At 44.5% G+C, this 16190-nt stretch overlaps 1 protein-coding gene across 1 annotated transcript in view; it reads left to right on the top strand.

Moving 5' to 3' along the window:
* The window catches only part of TGM5 (transglutaminase 5), a 33799-nt gene extending 18836 nt beyond the window's left edge, over nt 1-14963 (top strand). The window contains exons 7-12 of the mRNA XM_055556487.1: nt 5202-5340; nt 5934-6037; nt 6144-6383; nt 8963-9123; nt 13863-13996; nt 14160-14963. Of these exons, the coding sequence (XP_055412462.1) occupies nt 5202-5340; nt 5934-6037; nt 6144-6383; nt 8963-9123; nt 13863-13996; nt 14160-14307 (926 nt within the window). The 3' untranslated portion in view covers nt 14308-14963. The remainder of the gene's footprint in view (nt 1-5201; nt 5341-5933; nt 6038-6143; nt 6384-8962; nt 9124-13862; nt 13997-14159) is intronic.
* The last annotated feature ends 1227 nt before the right edge of the window (nt 14964-16190 follow it).

Raw genomic sequence — 16190 nt, 5'->3', positions numbered from 1 at the left:
ATCATATTCTTCATTTCATGGCATTTATCATAATAGGTCTGCTTCAAATCCCTCTTTAAAAAGATTATTTACTAATTGATTTCCCCCTTTTATCTCATAACCCATTCTTATTCACCTCCTTCTACAATAGGGAAACAGTTTTGATGTGTTTGATATGTAGTATGGTATTTGAATGTGTTCTTACAAAAAATATATTTTTATCTTTGTGCGATATTTTTCCAGTACATTTTTTGTATTATATATTTTTTCATCTTTAGAAGTTCCATTGGGTCTTTTTCTGTCTTCTATTTCTCTTTTATGTCCTTGTTTTCCTTTACCTCCTACTGAGCATACTGATATTTTTAAATTGGAGTACAGTTGCTTTACACTGTTGTGTCAGTTTCTGCTGTACATCAAAATGAATCAGCCATATGTATACACATGAGTGAAAAGTGAAAGTGTTAGTCTCTCAGTCGTGTCTGACTCTTTGCGACCCCATGAACTGTAGCCTCTGTCCATGGAATTCTCCAGGCAAGAATACTGGAGTAGGCAGCCATTCCTTTCTCTTGGGGTTCTTTTCCACCCAGGGACCAACCCAGGTTTCCCACATTGCAGGCAGATTCTTTACCATCTGAGCCACCAGGGAAGCCCATGTCCCCCACCTTTTAAAAAAAATTTCTTTCCCATTTAGGTCACCTCAGAGCACAGAGCAGAATTCCCTGTGCTATACAGTAGGTTCTCAATAGTTATCTATTTTATACATAGTAGTGTATATATGTCAATTCCAATCTCCCAACTCATCCTACCCTTCCTTTCCCCTTGGTATCCATATATTTGCTCTCTATGCCTGTGTCTCTATTTCTGCTTTCAAGTAAGGTCATCTATACCATTTTTCTAGACTTACTGATAGTATTTAAAATAGATGCTTTAAGGTCCTTGTCAGCTAATTCCCTTATATCTGTCCTTTGTGGATCTAGTTCGATAGGCACTTTTTCTCATTTTGAGTCATACCTTCTTGCTTTTTTACATTAAAAAAAATACACTATTTTTAAGAGAAGTTTTAGGTTTCATTGTCATTGGAGACAAGAGAGAATTGTTTGATTTTGTGATGGCATATCTGAAAAACCAAGCAATATTACCATCTCGGTTATAAGGGACAGTTAAAGGCATGGGAGGAGGAACAGGAAATGATGTTTTTACCATGTGGAAGCTTAATGAATCCAGGGTGAAACAAAAATATGCTAAAAGTCATCACACTTAAATGCAATTAATTCTATTACTTGGGGCTCTGACTGTATTCATCAGTATATGCCATGGAAGTGTGGCAGCAAGGCAGACCAAATGAATTTTGATAAATTGAGCTTAAACTCTGCACTGATTTCTCTTATAAAATTGGAGCCACATTTCCACATGGCGGTGCAGAGGAGAGAAGAACTGGTGGGAAGCCTTCATGGCCAGTCCTGAAACAGAGTCCATGTTTTAACCACACCATCAGGACAGGGTCCCCAGCTGGTCAGAAGTGAAGCTGTGCTCCTCGAAGGCAGGATGGTCTTATGTCTTTGTGTAAGCATCAGAACCACTGCCTGGTTTACCACAGGGGCTTTACATTTGTCACTGAATGAGCGCCAAATGGCTAAGCGAAGAGACATAGTAATTAATACCAAGAGTGTCGTGTGGTGTAATATACCTCAGGAACTCTATCGACCTTTCCTGACTCTGAGATCTTGTCCATCTTTGTCTAAGCATTGCTGTGTGAATGTGCATGGAGGTGCGTGCACAAGCACACGCACACCCCACAGTGGTTTTTCTTTTATGAGGGATTCAGCTCCCAAATTATCAATGAAAATCTCAGATACAAAGTCACCTGAGACTCACATCAAATTGTGAGTCATCAGGACTGACAGTCTGCAGAAGTGAGGCTAAAGAAAACTCATTTCAACACAAATTTAATGAGCATCTACTCTGGCCAGCACTATGCTGGGGATGAAGAAATGCAAGAAAAGTATTTGATCTGAGCCCTACTCTAGGGCAATTTGTAATCTAGCTGACAAGATAGGACAAGTATATGAGATCACAGAGAGCTTCATGCAGTGATCAGATGTGTGGCATTGGTGGCTGGAATTAAGTGAAAGCACAGGAAGGAGGATGAGTGGGCATGGAGTAATCGGTGAAGACTTCACAAAGGAAAACACATTGAGAACAACACGTTGCTGGGATGTGTAGTGAAGTTGCAATGGTTAGTGAAGTTGTAAGGAAGGCTTGTGGTTAACACTGGGAGGCTCTGAGATTAGAGATACGGGGGTTTAAATCTTGCCATGGCTTTTCTCTTGCTGCCATGTGATCTCAACCACTCTAAACTTCAGGTTTTTCCTCTTCAAAGGTGGAATAATCACAAGGTTGTGGAGGGGATTAAGTGAGATTATGCCTGGGCAGTGCTTGGCATCATTCCTGGCACCTAAAAGGATGATGATGTCATCAACTGGCAAGGAAGCTAGCCAAGAATGGAAGACAAGCTCACTTGGGGATGTGCTTAGTGACAGCAAGGTCTCCATGTAGGCTCAAGTTTCAAATTTAGGAGTCATTGGCACAGAGTGAGAGATGAAGCCACAACAGAAGCCCTTTGCTGGGGGACAGAGAAAGCAGGACAGAGAGGGAAAACCCTGTGAAACATGTACGTGCATGACTGTGCAGGTCTGAACACTGCTTCCTTTGTGTGACACTGAAGCTGAAGTCTTGGCCTCCTCCCAGAGTAGAGAGCCATTCTTGTCCCTCTGTTGCCTCACTATGACAGCTATTGTCCCCTATCCCAGTCCTCTCATGACGCATGATGAGGAAATGGTGAGAATGGATTAGCGCAGACCCATTACCGCTCAAAGCTTATGCTCTGTGGAAAGCCAAGCTTGGTATCCACAGCACAGCACACAGCCTTCAGTTGGAAATTGTCAAAATGGACAGAAGAGTCGAGACATTCATTCACTCTTCCAGCAAAGATGCACCCACGTTTCTGCAGAACAGGCCTGCCTTGTATTGTTAATGGTTATATAATGATAAAGATGACTATCACACAATCCCTGCCCTCAGGAGGAGAGACTCATAAACAAATCGTTAAATGCCATATACCATGTGTAGTAGGGAACTCAGAGTGCCATGAGACCACTGACCTGTGCTAGGGTAGGAAAGCGCCTATCTGGCCACGTCCAGCAGCAGCTGACACCACCGCTGACACTTCATGAATTTAGCAATCAGGGTGAGGAACGGAGGCTTGCTCCCTGCTCTCTCTGACCACCCCTCTTTGGCAAGTGCTCTTAATACCATTAAGTGTTATCCACCCTCCTGTAATCTTAGCATTAATGTGCCCACGGTAATGCTCTTGAGTCACGCTCTTGCCTCATATGCTCTTGCCTCACTGCTGTCTCATGTTCCTTCAGTGGCAGCTTTTCCCACCTTCAGCCTACTCTCTGGGGTGGTCCTGTGTCACCTCCACCTACAATTCACTGTCAGCTGTGCTCACTCCCCACCCTTGTTCCTTGGCCCTGTGCAGACCTGCCACTCCAGGGAAGTGCATGGCTCTCCTTTGGGCTTCTCTCCTCCCCTTCCTGGGCTGCATCCAGGGATGTATCCCCCCCCAAGCCTGGAAAGGCTTTGTGCCAAAGAAGGACCCTAAACTAAAATCTATAAGCAATTAAACGCTTATTATAAATAAGTATCTAAACTAAAAATTCTAAACATTTTAAAATGAAAGTGGTATTTTTGAAGAACTATTAGAAATATCTCTATTTTTTGACTCAGTCATTTTACCTCTTGGAATCTGTCTCAAGGGGGAAAAACAGAAATTGATCTACAGAGATGTCTATCACAGCATTAATTACAATAGGGGAAAAAATTAGAAACCAAGCAAATGTCTGAAAATAACCTCTGCTAAAGTTTAAAAAAGTATATGAACCAATAACAATACAGTGGGTTCATATATTTTTTTAACTTTAATGCTGTGATGGACATCTCTGTAGATCAATTTCTGTTTTCCCACCTTGAGACAGATTCTAAGAGGTATAGCAATACCAGTCTTCCCTGGTGGCTCAGATGGTAAAGAATTTGCCTGCAATGCAGGAGCCACGGGAGACCTGGGTTCGATCGCTGGGTTGGGAAGATCTGGAGAAGGGAATGGCAACCCACTCCAGTATTCTTGCCTGTAGAATTCCATGGACAGAGGAGCCTGGCAGGCCACAGTTCATGAGGTCTCAAAGAGTCAGACATGACTGAGTGACTCACTTCACTTCATAACAATACCAAAAAAATGGGAGAGGGAGATTTAAATGCTTTTCTTTATAGAAGAATGCCAGCTAATACATATGGAAAAAATGATACTGTTAGAATATAACCATTTTGGTACCACCATGGAGAAGAGAATGGCTACCCACTCCAGTATTCTTGCCTGGAGAATACCATGGACAGAGGAGCCTGGTGGGCTACAATCCATGGGGTCGCAAAGAGTTGGACACAACTGATTGTGTGTTGGACACACAATCAAGGTTGAGCATAGCATTAATTCAGGCAAAGATGATCAGGAATGCTAAAATTACTTGGTGAAAGATTTTTAGGGAGCAATATATTTCATGCTAGTTATTTAATGACAAGAAAAATCATAAAGACAGCATTCTACCTTCTTTTAAGAATTTCTCCATTAGGCATAGATTCTCACTTTTCTAGCCTTTGTTACAGCCTCCTTGACTTCCTGGCTGTATCTATAAATACTTTCCTTAATGAGCTTCCAAGACAGTACAACCACACAGAAGGGGAAATCCAAGCAGCAGAGCCCTTTGCCTAAGAATCTGATGGTCTTAATCTTTACCACAGGAGGGAAAAAATTTCAGCTATTTGGTTTGAAGATAGAGATTTATGGCCAGGAGGGAAGTGAGACAAGTCAGGCTACTGAGTTTTGCCAAGGGACCTGCCTCTGCCACCTTGCTGGCTAGGGCAGGGAAACCCAAAACCTGCAAGACCCTCTGTTGGCCCTAGGAGAGCTTGTCTGAGAAAGCAGACAAGCTCTCACCTTTGTGCGAAGCCTTAGGGAGAGGAGCTCAGGAAGGTGGGGAGGAAGGTCGGACGGGTCGCCAACCTGGTGTCCCAGACAGCTCCTGCCTGCCAAGTGTATGATTTCCCTGAGTCGAGAGCGCTAAGCCTAGGAATCCATGGCCCACAGGAGATTTCTGCCCTTTCTACAGTGATGAGGTGCCTGGGGATCCCCACCCGAGTGATCACCAACTTCAACTCTGGCCACGACACAGACGGAAACCTGATCATTGATGAGTATTATGACAACACAGGCAGGATTTTGGAGAATAAGAAGAAGGACAGTGTCTGGTGAGAGACATCTCTTTCTGGGTCAAACCGCATGAGCCTACTACCCTCCCATGCACCACCCCTATTTCACCAGCCCTGAGGCTTGGTATCCCCAACCCTAAGGCTGAGAAGCAGCTAAACACAAATACAACCATCTTCTGAGTTTAATATATCACATCACAGGAGCTCTCTGCCCTGAGGGAGTTTTCCTCTTTTTCACCTCCTTCATTTAATACTCAACCTGTGGCTCTGATCACAGATGGCCTGAAGTCTCACCTCTGGACACAAAGGTGAGCCGGTGACCGCCTCTGTGAGTGGACAGCAGACACAAGAAAGGGCTACGAGAGTCTTCTGAGGGAGAGTGAAGGGTTTCCATTGGCTCTGGAACCTTCACTCTTTACAAAGAGAGGAAAGCTCCTTTCTGGGCAAGCTAAGGCTCACAGGAGGAAGGGTGGTCACCTGCCTCCCACAGAGGTGCACAGGCCTGCAGCACCCTGACTTTCTATCTAGCTGTCCATCACTCATCATCCCCTGCCTTACTCCAGAAAGAACTCGAGCACCACCAACTCTCCCTCAGCTTCACCTGACACCCACTCCTCTGGCTTCTGCCTCAGGAATTTCCACGTCTGGAATGAATGCTGGATGGCACGGAACGACCTCCCACCTGGATTCGGAGGCTGGCAGGTACTGGATGCTACACCTCAGGAGACAAGCAATGGTGAGACTCTCAGGAGGACAGGCAGAGCCCAGTGCCACAGAAACAGCCCCCACCCCCACCCAGCCCTGCAGCCACAGCCCACCGAGGCCCCTCTGTTCCCCGTCAGGCCTCTACTGCTGCGGCCCTGCCTCCGTCAGAGCCATCAAAGAAGGAGAGGTGGATCTGAACTACGACACAGCCTTTGCCTTCTCCATGGTGAATGCTGACTGTATGGCCTGGCTGGTCTTTGGAGGGAAGGAGCAGAAACTTCACCAGGACACCAGTACTGTTGGTAATTTTATTAGCACCAAGAGCATCCAGAGTGATGAGCGGGATGACATCACGGAAAACTACAAGTATGCAGAAGGTATGACCAAGCCAGGCCCCTGCAGAATCCAAGTCCTGTAGGCACCTTCCCCAAGACCCCAGGGAACCTCTCTGCCAGCTGGGACAGTCCTCTGCAGTAGGGGAGCCGGAACCCAGGCCCACTGTCTCCTCAGCCCTTCAGGTTTAAGGGCCTAGTTGGGGTCCCCATTGCCTCGCTTCCTCATGTCCCTCCCCACCCCACTCCCCACAGGCAGTGAGCACCCTCTGCAAGATATTCACGTGGATTGCAGGGCCATCGACAGCCATCATATAGCAATAGTATATGACCTCCTTGCCCATGCTTTCCTGAAAAATCGAACTGAAGAGGGCAGGAGATTGAGTAAACTCTTTCCTACTAATTAATTTTATTAATTTCATATAACTTATTGTTTGATTCGTGTTTTATTGGGTGTTTGGAGGACAGGCCAGACCACAGCTAGCACCGCAGCCGATCTAAGGCCAAATGTTCACTCCCACACCCACACCGTGCAGAGGATGGTTCTGAGAAATGGGATCCCTGGCAGGGTCTTCTGACCCAAGCCAGTGGGGCAAGGGGCATCTATGTCAGTCAGCTGTGGACTGATTCCTGGAAACTGAGACCAACCACCAGTTTCGACTACTAGGGAGCCAAGCAAAAATATGCAGTCTAAGAGGGCCAGAAGCAGGGAGAGGGGCAGGATTTGAGCAAGAGTGAATCAGGACTGTATGGGCTGGTGGCAGTAGCACCTGAGATTCCTGGAAGTGCCATAAAGTGCGTGTTTGTGTTTGTCTATGTGGGCCTTTAGGGCCAACACAGAGAAGGCCCAGAGTCCAAGCCTAAGAGACAGCATTGAACACATCCAGGGTACTGGCAATCCATCCCTCCACCTCAATTCTCTCTGTGGCTATCTTCACTGGGGATCACTTCAAGGACAAGTGGTTTATCAGTGAGGAGATTTAAAAGCTACAGGAGGGAAGGAGAATGAGCAAGTGAGATGAGGAAGGGGAGCAAGCCAATACCGGGAGCCTTGTCAGGCCTGTTAGCACTGTGGGTGGGTGGCTGGGGCTCAGTCTGCTGGGGTCCCTGTCAGTGGGGTGGCTGAGAAAATGTAGGATGAAGAATGCTGTGGTCTCACTGTGGCCAAATCATTTGTTGTTAATCTGAAATTCAAATTAAACTGCCCTGTATTTTTATTTGCTAAATTTGGCAATCCTATCAGAGATTTAGTATAAAGTGTAGAACAATACTGCAGATTTATCCCACCCAGGAGGCAAGGGGCCTAGGCTATTTATCCACCAACTCTTTTTGGTCAGGGGTTGAGGGCTGCTCTTGGGGGCGTAAATTTCCTAGCGCTTTCAGTCTGCTCCATGCATGAGGTGAGTCAGCTCTGGTGGCAGAGAAAGCCTCAGACGGAGAGTCTCAGGTGGTGGAATTTGAAATGAGGGCACTGGTGCTGTGTTCTGCCCTCCCAGGTTCTCTCCAGGAGAGGCAGGTGTTTCTGAAGGCTCTTCAGAAGCTGAAGGCTGGAAGGTCCCCAGGCTCCCTCCGAGCAGAATCGCAACCTAGGTCCGTGCCACTGAGTGACAGTCCACGGAGCCTGGCTACTCCTTCTCTCCAGCCCAGTGATGTTGTCCAGGTCTCCCTGAAATTCCAGCTGCTTGACTCGCCTGACATGGGCCAGGACATAAGGTTTGTCCTGCTGGCCCTCAACATGTCGCCCCAGTTCAAGGACCTCAGAGTGAACCTGAGTGCCCAGTCTCTGCTGCATGACGGCAGCCCCCTGCTCCCATTCTGGCAGGACACAGCCTACATCACACTCTGTCCTGAAGAAGGTATGGGCTCTGGGTATGGGCATGAACACAGAGTAGCTTATGGAAATGCCATAAGGGGGGTCAAGCCAGCCAAGGGTTTGAGGGCAGATCCCTGTGAGAATTGTCTGTCTAGTGTCTCCTCCAGCACATAGTCCTCCTCCTTCCTTTCTTCCCTCTTCCTCCCTCTCCTCTACTCGTTTCTTTCCTTTAACCTCTTCCTTTTCCTCAATCCTTCCTTTATTACCTCAAGGAATATGGGCTGGGTTAGTGAGGAAAGCCTGAGATTTGAAGTCCTCCAGACCTCTGAGGAGGCAATGGCACCCCACTCCAGTACTCTTGCCTGCAAAAAATCCCATGGACAGAGGAGCCTGGTAGGCTGTAGTCCATGGCGTCTCGAAGAGTCGGACACGACTGAGCGATTTCACTTTCACTTTTCACTTTCATGCATTGGAGAAGGAAATGGCAACCCACTTCAGTGTTCTTGCCTGGAGAATCCCAGGGATGGGGGAGCCTGGTAGGCTGCCGTCTATGGGGTCGCACAGAGTCAGACACGACTGAAGTGACTTAGCAGCAGCAGACCTTGGTTAGAGCCTCAGTGCACCCACATACTAGTAGAATAACCCTGGGTAAGCCATTTCACCTCTCAGCCCCTCCAACAGAAAACTGAGTACCTGCTTCATTGGGGGCTCAGTAAGGTCGGCCTCTCCTCTGCATAGTAGGGTCCCAGATCCACCCAGGCCCAGCTGATTTCTCTAGCGAGTCTCACCTCATTCTGTGTTCTCTCCCTAGCAAAGACCTATCCCTGCAAAATCACCTATTCCCAGTACAGCCAGTACCTGTCCACAGACAAGCTGATCCGCATCAGTGCCCTGGGTGAAGAGAAGAACAGTCCTGAAAAGATCCTGGTGAAGAAGATCATCACCTTAGCCTATCCCAGCATCGTGATTAATGTAGGCAAGAGCCCTGCATGTGGTCTGGGGGCTCCTTGGGACTGACTGAGGGTGGGGGATAGAGACCACTGAGAGCTTGCTCAGGAGAGCAGCCCCTCCTTCCCCCTGCCTCTTCTGGTGCCTCCAGGAACCTCCCCACCAGGAGCAGGTTTATCAGAAAACACTGGATGAGGTCTCCATCCTCTTGTACCCTGAGAGGTCTTATGGGTGCATCTTGAGCAACTGCCATGGGGAGGTTGGGGAAAGACCCCTCTGTTGTGTCTCCTCCTGCTGTTGGCCTTCCCCAGGGTCAACATGAGGAAACTTGGGCTCAAATGGGAGGATCCTGAGTGGGGGAAGAGTGCTGCCTGAATAAAGGTCAGCTCAGGTTTGATGTGCTATTTCCTGGCTGTGGATCCTTAGACAAGCCCTGGGCTTCTGCATCTTGAACTGTCAATGATGGGCTTAGACTAGATGGCCTCCGAGGACTCCTCTTTCTCTGACATTCTGGTGGGGAGACTTCACAGGGCTCTTCCTGCCAGTGCTGTTTCCCCATGGCCAAGCAGCCCCCTAGATCCTGCCAAGTGAGCCTGGGGTGCCCCCTGGTGGGGTGCGTCTGGCAAGCCCAGCCACTGGAGTCTATTTTAGGGAGGGTTTCCAAAGGTGCCTCCAAGTTTCCTGAGGCTACTTCCTTCTCTCTAAGCCCTGAATGATCCACTGGCCTTGACCACACTGGTGTGAAAAGAAACTGAGCCAATGAAGATAAAAGGGTGAGAAGGGATGGAGTTAGACCGTGAAAAGAAAAAACAAAAACTGTCCCCAAATGATCCTACCCACTCAAATTATTCCTGGGATTCCTTTGGAGCTCTTGTTTATTTCACATTTCAATGAAATCCTTGCAGCAGAGGAAATATTACTGAAGACTCCCGAGTCATCAGACCTTTCCATACGATGGGTTGAGTAGAAATATTTTACACAAATGTCCATACATGTGTAAGTGAAGTAAAAGTTTCACATAACAATATCTTGTGTGATAAACACTGATATTCTATTCTATTTCATTAAAAAAATTAATTTAATTATTTTAATTGGAGGCTAATTATTTTACAATATTGTGGTGGTTTTTGCCATACATCACCATGAATCAGCCACAGGTGCAAAAATGCCCCCCATCCTGAACCCCCCTCCTACCTCCCTCCCCATACTATCCCTCTGGGTTGTCCCAGAGCACCGGCTTTGAGTGCCCTGCTTCATGCATCGAACTTGCACTGGTCTTCTAGTTTACATATGGTAATATACATGTTTCAATGGTATTCTCCCAAATTATCCCACCCTCACCCTCTCCCACATAGTCCAAAAGTCTGTTCTTTACATCTGTGTCTCTTTCGCTGTCTTGTATATAGGGTCATCGTTATCATCTCAATTCTCTCTCTCTCTCTCTCTCTCTATATATATATATATATACACACACACACACACATTAATATACTGAATTGGTGTTTCTCTTTCTGACTTACTTCACTCTGTATAATAGGCTCCAATTTCATCCACCTCATTAGAATTGCTGGGATGTGGGTCATTGAAGATCTTGCTGTGATTTATGTCAGAGTGTTCTGCCTATGTTTCCCTCTAAGAGTATAGTTTCTGGTCTTACATTTAGATCTTTAATCCATTTTGAGTTTATCTTTGTGTATGGTGTTAAAAAGTGTTCTAGTTTCATTTTTTTACAGGTGGTTGACCAGTTTTCCCAGCACCACTGGTAAAAGAGATTATCTTTTCTCCATTGTATATTTTTGCCCTCTTTGCCAAAGATAAAGTGTCCATAGTTGCATGGATTTATCTCTGGGCTATTTTGTTCCATTGATTTTTATTTCTGTCTTTGTGCCAGTACCATACTGTATTGATGACTGTAGCTTTGCAATATAGTCTGAAGTCAGGAAAGTTGATTCCTCCAGTTCCATTCTTCTTTCTGGCTATTCGAGGTTTTTTGTGTTTCCATACAAATGGTGAAATTATTTGTCCTAGTTCTGTGAAAAATACCACTGGTAGCTTAATAGGGATTGCATTGAATCTATAGATTGCTTTGGGTAGTATACTCATTTTCATTATATTGATTCTTCCAATCAATGAACATGATATATTTCTCCATTTATTTGTGTCATCTTTGATTTCTTTCATAAGTGTTTTATAGTTTTCTGTATATAGGTCTTTTGTTTCTTTAGGTAAATTTATTCCTAAGTATTTCATTCTTTTTGTTGCAATGGTGAATGGGATTGTTTCCTTAATTTCTTTCTGTTTTTTCATTGTTAGTGTATAGGAATGCAAGGGATTTCTGTGTATTAATTTTATATCCTACAACTTTACTATATTCATTGATTAGCTCCAGCAATTTTCTGGTGGTATCTTTAGGGTTTTCTATGTAGAGGATCATGTCATCTGCAAACCGTGAGAGTTTTACTTCTTCTTTTCCAATCTGGATTCCTTTTATTTATTTTTCTTCTCTGATTGCTGTGGCTAAGACTTCCAAAACTATGTTGAATAGTAGTGGTGAGAGTGGGCACCCTTGTCTTGTTCCTGATTTTAGAGGAAATGCTTTCAATGTTTTGCCATTGAGGAAAATGTTTGCTGTGGGTTTGTCGTATATGGCTTTTATTATGTTGCGGTATGTTCCTTCTACGCCTGCTTTCTGGAGGGTTTTTATCATAAATGGATGTTGAATTTTGTCAAAGGCTTTCTCTGCACCTATTGAGATAATCATATGGTTTTTATCTTTCAATTTGTTAATATGGTGTATCACATTGATTTGCATATATTGAAGAATCCTTGCATCTCTGGGATAAAGCCCACTTGGTCATGATGTATGATCTTTTTAATATGTTGTTGGATTCTGTTTGCTAGAATTTTGTTGAGGATTTTTGCATCTATGTTTGTCAGTGATATTGGCCTATAGTTTTCTTTTTTGGTGGCATCTTTGTCTGGTTTTGATATTAGGGAGATGTCGGCCTCTTAGAATGAGTTTGGGAGTTTGCCTTCCTCTTCTATTTTCTGGAAGAGGTTGAGTAGGATAGGTGTTAGCTCTTCTCTAAATTTTTGGTAGAATTCAGCTGTGAAGCCGTCTGGTCCTGGGCTTTTGTTTGTTGGCATAGTTGTTATTACAGTGTCGATTTCCGTGCTTCTGATGGGTCTGTTAAGATTTTCTGTTTCTTCCTGGTTCAGTTTTTGAAGGTTATACTTTTATAAGAATTTGTCCATTTCTTCCAAGTTGCCCATTTTATTGGCATATAACTGCTCATAGTAGTCTCTTATGATCTTTTGTATTTCTGTGTTGTTTGTTGTGATTTCTCCAGTTTCATTTCTAATTTTATTGATTTGATTCTTCTCCCTTTTTTACTTGATGAGTCTGGCTAACAGTCTGTCTATTTCATTTATCATCTCAAAGAACCAGCTTTTAGTTTTGTTGATTTTGTTATAATCTCCTTTGTTTCTTTTTAATTTATTTCTGTTCTGATTTTTATTTCTTTCCTTTTACTAACTTTGGGGTTCTTCTGTTCTTCTTTTTTTAGTTGCTTTAGGTGTAAAGTTAGGTTGTTTATTTGATGCTTCTCTTGTTTCTTGAGGTAGGCTTGTATGGCTATGAACCTCCCTCTTAGCACTGCTTTTACTGAATCCCATAAGTTCTGGATTGTTGTTTTTCATTTTCATTTTGATTTTATTTTTGATTTCTTCCATGATCTGTTGGTTATTCAGAAGCGTTTGTTTAGCCTCCATATGTTTGTGTTTTTAGTAATTTTTTTTCCTGTGGTTGACATCTAATCTTACCACATTGTGATCAGAAAAGATGCTTGGAATGATTTCAATTTTTAAAAATTTACCAAGGCTAGATTTAGGGCCCAGGATGTGATCTATCCTGGAGAATGTTCTGTGTGCACTTAAGAAAAAGGTGAAATCTATTGTTTTGGGGGGAAATTCCCTGTAGATATAAATTAGGTCTAACTGGTTCATTGTATCATTTAAAGCTTGTGTTTCCTTGCTAATTTTCTGTTTGGTTGATCTATTCATAGGAGTTGGGTATTAAAGTCCCCCACTATAATTGTGTTACTGTTAATTTCCCCTTTCATACTTGTTAGCATTTGCCTTATGTATTGAGATGCTCCTAGGTTGGGCACATATATAATTGTTATATCTTCTTCTTGGATTGATCCTTTGATCATTATGTAGTGTCCTTCTTTGTCTCTTATCATAGTCTTTATTTCAAAGTCTATTTTATCTGATATGAGTATTGCTACTCCTTCTTTCTTTTGGTCTCTATTTGCATGAAATATCTTTTTCCAGCCCCTCACTTTCAGTCTGTATGTGTCCCTAGGTTTGAGGTGGGTCTCTTGTAGACAGCATATATAGGGGTCTTGTTTTTGTATCCATTCGGCCAGTCTTTATCTTTTGGTTGGAGCATTTAACCCATTTACATTTAAGGTAATTATTGATAAATATGATCCCATTACCATTTACTTTGTTGTTTTGGATTCATTTTTATAAACCTTTTCTGTGTTTCCTATCTAGAGATCTTTTAGCTTTTGTTCAAGAGCTGGTTTGGTGGTGCTGATCTATTTCATTTTTTTAAAAATGTTAATGACAATCCATTAAGTTGTCCATACTTGGAAAAACACAGGCCATGGAAATCTAGTTCTTTAGGAAGCAGATCTAGGGAATAGTGCCCTCCATAAATGTCTGATGAATTCTCCTCTCTGGATTTCCTTGTTCAGGTTTTAGGAGCAGCCGTTGTGAACCAGCCGCTCTCTATACAGGTGGTATTTTCAAACCCCCTCTCGGAGCAGGTTGAAGACTGTGTGCTGACTGTGGAAGGAAGTGGTCTCTTCAGGAGACAGCAGAGAGTCCTGTGAGTGCTGGCAGTGCCCACTCTCCCTCCCATCTTATCCCCGGGGTGGAACTGTCCTTTGTTCTAGACATAGGGCAAGGGGAAGTCTGGCTTCTGAGTAGAAAGGGGCTCTGAGGTTATCATAATCCCATGGTTTTCTGACAGTCTGTTTTCTCTGCTGCAGCATTGGAGTCCTCAAACCCCATCACAGAGCCAGTCTCACTCTGGAGACTATCCCCTTCAAGAGTGGCCAAAGGCAAATCCAAGCGAATCTGAGGAGCAACAAATTTAAGGACATCAAGGGTTACACGAACGTCTATATTGGGTTATAAATTCTGGGACAAGAAGCTGGATGTGTGGATGTTAGGCTTTAGGCAAAGAGCAAGTTCAAATGCAAGCTGTGCCTTTTCCCACCCAAACAGAGCAGCAGAGAAGAAAATGGCAATGGATAGCCCCCTGGGCCATTTGCTTTGCTCCCCGGGGACTCTGCTCAGGGCCCAGGGATTCCACGGTGTCCTATCCAGAATTGTGAGACTGGCCATGCAGTCCAGAATTGTAGACTTGATTTAATGACCCCCAGATGTCCAGAAAAGAAGACTGGCTGAGCAGCTGTCCCTTTGTCATTGCAATGGCTACTTCCTTAGTACCAATAAACTTCAGCTCTCATTCTCATCTTTGTGCCCAGACACCCATCACTTCCCCCACAGCAGCTCCACCTGTCCTCTGGATGCTGGGAGTGAGTGTCCTCCTGTTTTACTACTTGAGCCCACTCACTCATTCAAAAAACATTTACCAAGGAGTTTGGGATAGACGTGTACACACTGCTATATTTAAAATGGATAACCAACAAGGTCCTACATGGAGCTCTGCTCAGTGTTCTGTGGCAGCCTAGATGTGAGGGGTGTTTGCGGGGAAAATGGATACATGTACATGTATGGCTGAGTTGCTTCACTGTTCACCTGAAACTATTACAACACTGTTAATTGGCTATACCCTAATACAAAATAAAGAGTTCAAAAACAGAAAAAGAGAGAGTAACAAACATTCACTGAGTGGTTGGTATGTGCCAGGCACTGTTCTAAGTGTAGAAGTGCATGCATGCTCAGTCGCTCCGTTGTGTCCTACTCTTTGTGACTCTATGGACTGTAGAGGATGAGGCAGCAAATAAAGCAACGTCCCTGCCCCCTGAAGCTTCCATCGTGGGGGTGGGGAGACAATCAATATGTCAATAAAAAAAGAAGGCACTTACAGAGGGTCTATCATTCATGACTGAGTTAGGAAAACAAAAACCTTTGTAGATGTCCCTGCTGCTGCTGCTGCTTAGTTGCTTCAGTTGTGCCCAACTCTGTGTGACCCTATGACTGCAGCCTGCCAGGCTCCTCTCTTCATGGGGATTCTCTCGGCAAGAGTACTAGTGTGGGTTGCCATGCCCTCCTCCAGGGGATCTTCCCCACCAGGGATCAAACCCAGGTCTCCTGCATTACAGGCAGATTCTTTATCACGTAGATGTCTCTACATGCTACTATCTTTACATCTTAGAAAAAAGTCTGGGAGATCTCTCACTTGGGCATCCTTTGAATCCCTTCCCAAATCACATCTAAGAAGTCCCTCAATCTTAACTGTCCCAACCACTTGGCTAAAAGTCCACTGGTGCGTTGTGGTACTGGATGGCCGAGTTCTGGAGAGAAAGCTGGCTAAATAACACAGTGAGGTAGATTTTAGGTAGGGAGTGAAGTATCTCAGACTTTTCTATTGGTTGCTGCTGGCGTTTATGGTCCTACTGAGCACAAAGCAACTGCGATCATTGTTTCCCCTGGCTCACACCAGCTTTCTCACAGCAATGCAGGAAGTTCTGTGTGGAGAAAGGCATGATGCACCGGCCCTCTAGGCACTGGCTACGTGACTGAGGCAGCTGCTTAGGGCATATATTAAATGCATGCATTAAATCAAAAAGTTAAATACTTCTATTATATATGAACAAAAGGGTAAGTACAGTTAATCAGAGGGAGAGGAAGGGGTGTGGTGGGAATTGCAGAGTGGGTTGATAGTCCTCTTAAAGAGAGGGCTGAGAACCAGGAGGATTCTGGCAGCATGGAGCTGGAGGTAGCCTATAATTATTTCATTCTATAATTATAATCTGACAGTCATGAAAAATGGTTTAAGGAAAACATCATGGAGGGGGGCATCCTACAGAGGCAGTGACCCTTGAAGGACT

Source organism: Bubalus kerabau, chromosome 19, assembly GCF_029407905.1.
Source record: "Bubalus kerabau isolate K-KA32 ecotype Philippines breed swamp buffalo chromosome 19, PCC_UOA_SB_1v2, whole genome shotgun sequence".
NCBI classification, from domain to species: domain Eukaryota; kingdom Metazoa; phylum Chordata; class Mammalia; order Artiodactyla; family Bovidae; genus Bubalus; species Bubalus kerabau.
The sequence above is the reverse complement of the archived record's forward strand: the minus strand, read 5'-3'. Positions and strand labels throughout refer to the sequence as shown.